Raw genomic sequence first — 8167 nt, forward strand, 5'->3', positions numbered from 1 at the left:
AAAATCTAGTATCAGAAGGAGTGCAGTGAAGAAGGAAAGTCTGCTAGCCTGCCAGGGACTCTTGCAAAGCTCTTCCCATGTCTTCTGGTTTCCCAAGCTATGGTAAAAGCCACCCGTAGTGGTTGGACTCGATCTTCAAGGTCTTTTCCAACTTAAATGATTCTATGACTGCTGTTGTTAATAAAGTTATTTTGAGGTAAACTCTTCAGCGTGGTTGGTGTTGCAGCTGCCTTTCTGCTGGCTCAGGCTGAACTCTCCTGTCTTTCCTTGGCCTTCGTGTTTTCTTTCCAACCCCTTATGTTCAGTGGGGTATCACACAGGGCTTTTACTCTCCTTATGGAGCATCTTGCCCATGGCAAAGCTGTGTCTGGGCCACCTGGAGGCAAGAAGCCCCCGGGACCAGGGTGACTGTGTGAGCCTTCCACCTGCCTCCTGGATCTCCAGCTTCTACCCCCTGAGGAGACACCAGGGGCTCACCCTGGCTTTGGTGGGGGTAGGCTTGAACCGATTCCACCCCCTCTTGCATCACAGCGCTGTTCCTTTCGGTATTTTAGGCTGGATTTGTTTTCCCTGAGGTTGAATGAGTTGGCAGCGTGTTTGGGCAAGTACAGAGCACGGCCAAGAAAAGCATCAGGACCTGGTCTTTTTGGTGGCAACAAGCCAAGGGGGTCTTTCACCCCATCTGCACAGGCATTTGGGATCGCTGTAGGGATTTCTCATCCAGTTATTTAATAGCGTTAGGACAAAGGACCTTCCTTAAGGGCCAGCAGAGCTTGGTGCAGCAGAGGAGGAGTTGGTAGTGACTATTAAGTTTGAACCCGTCGGGGGGTTGAGGACTTTTGTAAATCTCTGTTGACATAAATTGCTACAAGACTCGTTTAACACTTGGAAAGCAACTTAATGCTCAGATAGGTGTGTCAAGTGCAAAGTGCTTCTCATTTATTCATCTTTAATAATATAAAAGCTTCAAACTGTTTTGCTCATCTACAGCATCTGCGTTAGAAGCTGTGCGAAGCTTTCTGGGGGTGGACTTGCCATTCGCCTGGTGCTGTCAGAGCAAGAGGGAACTGGATGAGCTGCAGTTTTGCCCCGGTACTGTTTTCTAGGAGAAGGAAGCTGCAAAGGCAGGAGTTTTGCTTTGTGCTTTATAAAGAGAGAAAAAAAAGGGACCTGCTACAGGAAAGAGAGCAAGTCCAGACTTGCTCGTACATGTGAGCAGCAGGGATGGTGCTGCGAGCATCGATGCTCTTTATCAGCTGCTTTTGCTTTCTTGGCCATCAAACTTGAGTTATTGGAAGTTCTCAACCTTCCTCTGCGCTGAATTTTTCACTAGCACTAGAGCAAGGCGAAGTTTGGGGCGGGGGAGTGAGTAATGCAGCCGGGGAAGCTCTCGAATGAGCCGTCTCCCCCAAAAAGGGCTGTATGAGGAGGAACGGGGCTGTTCGATTCCCTGCAGGAGGCTGTTTTCAGAAGTCCTGGGAGGATCTCGCATAAGCCTGGCAAGCCACGGAGGAGAATCTTGTTGCCCGCTTTTGCTGCGATGTCTTTTTTTTTTTATCGAGGCGGAGAGTCAGAGGCGACTCAGCCGCTGGCACGCAGGGCTGAAGCTGAAGTGACGCCTCGGGGAGGTGCGGCGTGGGGCTCAGAACCTCATTCCCCTGCCTGAGAAAGGAGGTGACGTTGTCACCCTTGTCCCATTCCCCAGCCTGGGAGGCTGCGCACGGGGAGGAAGGAGAGGTGAGGGTTGGATTCAGTACCTCGGGGTTGCGCCGAGCACGGCCTCGGTGGTAGATCCGCAGCCCAAATGTTGGCGCGTGACAGTTGCTGCCGACCCCGCGCGCGAGTCAGGCCACAGAAATCACGAGATTTTATTAATCACGTGGATGTGCGTTGTTCTGCTCTGTAAAGGGGAGTGGATCTCTTGTGCCATCGAGCTTCTCGCCCTCTAGATTGATTTCCTGCCCCTTAATTTGCCATCAAGATGACAAAAGAGAAGCAGCTTTCTGTTTATTAATTTCCGATAAGCCATTTGAAATTCCTGCTTTAAAGTTATTTAACTTTATAGAGATAGATCGCCCATTGGGGTGGGATCTTTTGCCTCTGGGAGCCTCGGTGTCCACAAGAAGAGAAGATGCAGAAGACAGTAACTCCTGACATAAGTCAGTGTAGAGTAAAGGGTACTGTGACCAAGTTAAGGCTTGATAATTCTGCGTTGTAATTGCAAATTATCATATATATATTTTTTTTATGTGTGTATATATGCATTTTATGTATAAAGATTATAGGGGGGGGGTTGTTGTTTGGTTTTTTTTTTTTTTCACAAGGTTCTTCGAAACAAGCCTCCTCCAGTCCCTGCCCCTGTGGTGGCACGAAGTGGCTGCTGCTCCCCCTGCTCACCTACCGCCTCTACTCCTGGCTTCTAGTGTCCAGTCTCCCTTCTTTTTTTTTTTTTTTTGTCTATCATCTACTCAGTCTTGTGCAGTTCTTCAGCTTAAATGGCTTCTTTTAAACTACCATAGTATGTAGTTAATTAACCCAATGGTAAACCGCTGTGACGAGATGACAGGCAAGCCCATCAGTAAACAGCGCTCAATAGACGGTGGCACTTTGCAACTATTGCAGAGCAGCCTGTGAAAGGTTATTGCTAGAGAAAAAGGTTTAATAACGTATGTTGCTGTATAGTGTAATGGTTCCTGAGTGTCCTGGGAACCCAGAGTTGGTGGGTGAGTTACTCCCAGTCCTGCACTGACCCTGAGCCCGTTGTCAATTGAGCTAATTAGCTCATCTCTAGCCTGATTGCTGGATGGCCATTATTTATCACTTGGCTCTTGCATGCTATCAGATAAATGCTGGGCATTTTAAAATGGGGAAAGTAAATTGTGTTTAGAGAATACGTTTGGCTGCAGCGAAGGGCACGTCAGAGAGTAGATCCCTAAGAAATGGTGCGATCTGATGGCCGAGCCGCCTGCCTGGGTCCCTCGTCTCTCCCACCCCTTGGGTTTGCAATTCGGGACTCTAAATTGTACATGGTACCAAGCAGGGTTACATTTTACATTAAGAGTCTCTAAAGCAAACAGGATACTTATCCACGCTGTAAAAAAAAAATAAAAACCCCCAAGTATATGCCTACTTTTGAGAAATGACTATTTTTTTTTAATCCACTTTTGCAAAGCAGCCAGCCCTGGGTTGCAAGGCCACGTATCACAAGGCGTCGCAACGCTGCGAGCGAGAGACGCGACCGCTCTGACTTACGTCTCCTGCAGAGCCGGTGCGTTCGTGCGCTGCCTTGCCTTGCTTAGTGCTCTGGCAGTAAACCCAGCTGCTCTCTTTTCTCCATCCCGGGAGGCAAAGCTTGAACACCGCAGTCGCCGTACCTCCGTGTCCGACGACGTGAGTCACGACGGGATGACTCAGATGACGGGGAGCAAAGCGAAATGAGGATGTTTCATAGCTTTGCACGCAAATTGCTCTCAGCACCCACCCCGTGAATGGTGAGGGGATGCTCGCTCGTCCTCGCTGCTGCTTGGTTTATTTAAGCGAAGAAATTAGCTTCAGATTATGATTTGTGTTTTCACTTTTGGTCAAACATTTTTTTAACACCGTGTATCTGTTGCATAACTGGAAGCACAAAGCTTATGGCATTGGAACTGGAAAAAAACAGGCAAACCTTTTTGGTAAATGTTTGGAGCCTTTGAGTGAAATCCTGAAAACAGCAATACGAATTTTTCATGAAAATGTTTCTTGCCAAAGACATTTGAGGTGGTCTTAGGGAGGAAGGGGAAAAAAGCGGTGCACTAACGAGTTAATACAGCCTTATCCAGCTAAGGAAGCCAAAAGTCACTAGTACGTGCTTAAAAACACTTGGTGCATGTCACTTTAATCAACTTTATGAACATGTGCTCTGCACATGTGCAACTCTTGATTAATGTACTCTCAGAAAGGCTGTGTTTTAGACAGATGCTGGAGCAAGGACTTGAAGAGTTCTTCTGAACAGCAGTGATCTCCTTCTGCTTGTGTTACAGGTTCAGGAAGCTCCAGGTACTCATGCAACGTATCCGGGATCCTTCAACATTACTGGTTTAACTCCTCTCCAGGTCCCTTTGCCCTAAAACATCCCCAAAGATATCGCAGTGTCTATTTACTGCCATGAGGTTTGGGTGCAAGTGAAGCAGCACTCCCTGTTTAATATTTCCCCGAGTGGAGCATCCCATTCCCATGGGCATCCCTGGCATCTCTCATCAGCCTACAGCATTTTTGCACGCTTAAGTTCGGTCTGAATCCCTGTGACAAGTATTATACAAAGCTGAAGGATGCTAAAATCCAGGGTGGTGCCCCAGTAGAGAGGAGGCTGCCCTCTTTTAAAGCCCAATCTTTTAGAGAAGTCGAGGTGAACTAGAAGAAGTTATAATAAAATTCATTAATGCCAAATGCAACAGGCTTTTGCCTTTTTTTTGGTGTCAGCTGCAGTATCAGCTAAGCCGTTTAGTTCAGCCACTGCCTTAAGGAAGTAGTTTCTATGTCTTTAATGACACCAGTTAAAGTGTGTGTCCCTTAATAACCTTTGGTCAGCCCTGAAGTGGTCAGGCAGTTGGACTAGATGATCACTGTAGGTCCCTTCCAACTAAAATCTTCTCTTCTCCTTCCCTTCCCTTCCCTTCCCTTTCCCCACCCTTCCCTTCCCTCTTTCTCCCAGCAGTACCGTGCAGCAGGTCAGAATTTCAGCATGAAAACATGCCTTTTTCTCTTCTATTGCTTTCAGCTGTGAAGCCCGTTGAACAAACCCGAGATGATTCACCCTCAACGTGCAGTAAAATTGCGTTTGCTCAAATTGTAGCTGCCGCTAACAGCTTTCCAGTGCCCATCCTCTGCCGGTCTGACAGCTAAGGCTTTTTCAGCTTTTTTTCTTGGCCATCTCCGGAAAGAAGCCGTAAACATTCACAATTTAAGAGCAAATTTGTGTTTTACTGAGCTTTGGAGGAAAACGAAAACCTCAGAGGCGTGGAAATAGACCCACTCGAGACATAAAACATGAGAAAACCCAAATTTTGCCCTGTATAGTTTTGCCCCTTGGCTGTGTCCCCGCTTAATAAAGGGGAAATACAAAGATGTTCTGCTGCTCCCCGTGACTTTCCCAGCGTGGGGAGGGGACACGTGGGGGGGGGGATGCTCCGCGAGCCCCGTGGGCGAGTCTCCAGGGTCCCCGCCCCGTCCCCGCCCCGAGCAGGCGGGGTCCCTGCTGCCGTGCCCAGGGCCACCCAGTTACCCCAGGGATTCCCAGTCTGGGAGCCACCACCAAGACCCATCGCACCGCAGGTGAGGGGATGCAACCACCCACGGGGGTCCCGAGTGGGAGCGGGGTGGGGGGGGGCACCTATTGCCTTGCAAAGAAAGGGTTAAGGGTGTTTTTGTCCCCGTGGGAGTGGGGACACGCTGCCCCGGGTGCGGCTCTGCGGTTTAATAACGGCAGCCGGAGCGTATAGAAAGCACTCGGCTTTAGGGGATGCTTGGGATAACTGTGGGGTGGTGAATATTAAGGGGCTGTAAAGCTGTCTGCAACCCCGGCCGTATCCCAAAAAACACACGGAGGGGTGGGAGCGAGCAGCGGTGCGGGAGAGGCTGGAGAGATCCCGGAAAGACAGCCCAGAAAAATCCCTGTAGAAATAGCACTGAAGGGAAGAAAACTTCTATTTCTTTCCCAAATAGAAGTTTTTCCGCTTCGCGTGAATATAGGATTGGGGTGCTTTACAGGTGTCTGCCCTGGGATGTTCCCCGCAGCCGAACCTCCATCGGGTCGGTGAGAGCTCAGAGAGCTGCTGGGGAGAAATGGAGAGTTCAAGCTCGGCAGCCCAAATAAATAGTGTTGGAAATGTACCTTTGAGGCACTGCCTGGTGCTGGGGGTGGAAGAAAAACCCCTTCCCACGCCTGCGACAGCCCCGCAGGGGGCAAATAGCCCACTGGAGCGTTTCCAGAGAAAGATATGTCCAAGAGCTACAACGCTGCAGTGACAGAGAGAAGAGGGTGCCTCCCAGGCTCCGAGCTCGGCAGCACCGTTTGGTGGCAGAGGAATAGTGGGGTTTTTCAAGATTTTGGCTACAAATCACAAATCAGCCATCCCAGTGCCGGTGGGGAGCCACGAGATTCCCGCTACGCCGTCCCACCGGGGCCGAAGCAATAAGAAATCAGTGCAAGGGAGCAAAATTGCTTCTCCCCGAGATATTTTAGGGAGAAAAGGGGGGGGGAGCAGGCGGGACCCCTTGTTGGAGCAGCCCAAACCATCGGCAGCCACGTACCTGCAGCTTGACCAAACCTGACCCGGCTGGATGTGGCCCCCGGGGGAGTCTGCAGGAGCTGCGTGTGCAACCTCGGCTTCGCCCTGCAAACAAACGGCAAACCCAAGGGCTCAAAAACAAAACCCAGAAGGCAAACAAAAGCTTTGCAACATAGGAACTGTTCAAACAGTCCAGTCTTCTGGTTGAAAGGCTGGCTTAAAAAATCACACGGGCTCAGGAGTATGAATGTTTTAGCAGGGAAAGGGGTTATTTGTTGGTTGTGAAAGCTTGGGGGGGGTTTTGTTATTCCTAAGGCGGGCCAGCCAAATTTGCTGTGCCCTTCTTTCAAAGAGAATTTTCCTTCTCTGTTTTCAACCTGGAATTTTCCTTTTCTTTCCCCATTTCCTCCTCTCCCTTTCCTCCCCCCTCCCCTCCCTCTTCTTTTATGAATGCGCCCTTTGACGGGCGGAATCCAGCTCAGGCCACGGCTATTCCTGCACGCAGGCAGGTACGCGTTTGGCCCCGCCACGGCGGAGCGGCTCGGCGCAGACTCATAAAACTCGTAAAGCAGCTTTTATCCGCTGGCCCTGAGCGGCCGGTGGCACGCGTGTCCCTCCTGCGGTGCCCTGCGGCCGGCATGGGGATGCTTGGGGGGGGGAGAAAGGGGACCCCCACCCATGGGTGCCTGCTCTCCTCTCGCCTTTCCAGGCTTGCTGCAAGCATCCGTCCCGCGTGTCGTGGGGTGGCTGCGTGTCCCCCGACACCCTGCGATGGTTTTATAGCCCCCCCCCGCCATGCAGCTCATGTTTGCTGCTGCAGCCCCCCCGACTCAGGGACATTTGGGTTGGTTTTTTTTAATTTAAATCTTCTCGGGGATGGGGAAGCGAGTAACGCTGGCTGCAGCTGGCATGCAGGTGCCTTTGCTGGGGGCAGAGAGTTGTCACTGGGCACCTTCCCCTTGTGCCGAGCCTGCGTGGGTGTAAGTGTCACCCAGAGTCCCGGCACAGACAACCGTGTCCCCCCCCGTGCTGCCATCACCCCCCCAGAAAAGGGTCTTTGCTGGCAGGGCCCTGCCTGCCTCCGGTGCTGCCGAACTAGCCGGGGTGGCAGTGGAGGGCTGGCTGCAGAATGGGTTTGCTGGAGGCAGAAAGAACAGCTCACTGCACCGCCCTTCTGGGTTTTGAGTTGGTTTTTTTTTTTTCCCCTTTATAAAAAGTGTTTTGAGGCTGGAATAAATCTTCCTGACCTCCGAGCACAGCAGATCTGGCATGGCTATTTTTTTGGGTGGATCAAAATGCAGAGGTCCGCGTTGACCCACAGTTCTCGGAGGAGGAGGGTGCTCACGGTTTGCGATGCTGCGTGGTGCTTCCCGATGAGCAAAAAGCCGGTGAAAAACCCATCGAGAGGCTGGAGGGAGCCAAGAACTCTCAGGGCAGAGCAGCACCAGGTCCCCGTGGTCCGGTGTCCCCTCTCCGCTTGAGACCGGCAGCATTCTAAGGTCAACGATGGCGTTGCATTAACATCAACCCTGCAGCGGCCGATTTCATCCAGGGGGTGTTTGGGCTGGATTCACCCCCGGAGCCGTTCAGGCTGCTCATGGTGGTGACCCTCGATTTTTCCCGCAGGTATCAGACGAGGGTTTGTTCTGCGGTACCGGAGCTGTGGGCTCTGCCTGGCAGGTATGTGACGGGGACTTACCAATGTAAACTGTAACTCGTCTCAAAAATCTCTATTTTTTTCGGACGGTGTATGTTAAAAATGACTTAAGCGTCCTTTGTCTTTTTGTTTTAGGAAAAATGTCAGACGGTTTCTCTGTAAAGATGTCTTTCTTTAAAAAAAAAAAAAAGCAGGGGCTGTGATATTGTTTAATTGCCTTGAAGTGGGGACCTTCAGCAGG

At 50.8% G+C, this 8167-nt stretch overlaps 1 protein-coding gene across 1 annotated transcript in view; it reads left to right on the top strand.

Annotated features, from left to right (window-relative positions):
- The first annotated feature begins 7145 nt into the window (after window positions 1-7145).
- Window positions 7146-8167, top strand: part of LGALS3 (lectin, galactoside-binding, soluble, 3) — a 3079-nt gene continuing 2057 nt past the window's right edge. The window contains exons 1-4 of the mRNA XM_010579866.1: window positions 7146-7184; window positions 7591-7726; window positions 7896-7949; window positions 8062-8068. Of these exons, the coding sequence (XP_010578168.1) occupies window positions 7146-7184; window positions 7591-7726; window positions 7896-7949; window positions 8062-8068 (236 nt within the window). The remainder of the gene's footprint in view (window positions 7185-7590; window positions 7727-7895; window positions 7950-8061; window positions 8069-8167) is intronic.

Source organism: Haliaeetus leucocephalus, unplaced genomic scaffold (assembly GCF_000737465.1).
Source record: "Haliaeetus leucocephalus isolate CR32 unplaced genomic scaffold, Haliaeetus_leucocephalus-4.0 Scaffold678, whole genome shotgun sequence".
In the NCBI taxonomy this organism is placed as follows: domain Eukaryota; kingdom Metazoa; phylum Chordata; class Aves; order Accipitriformes; family Accipitridae; genus Haliaeetus; species Haliaeetus leucocephalus.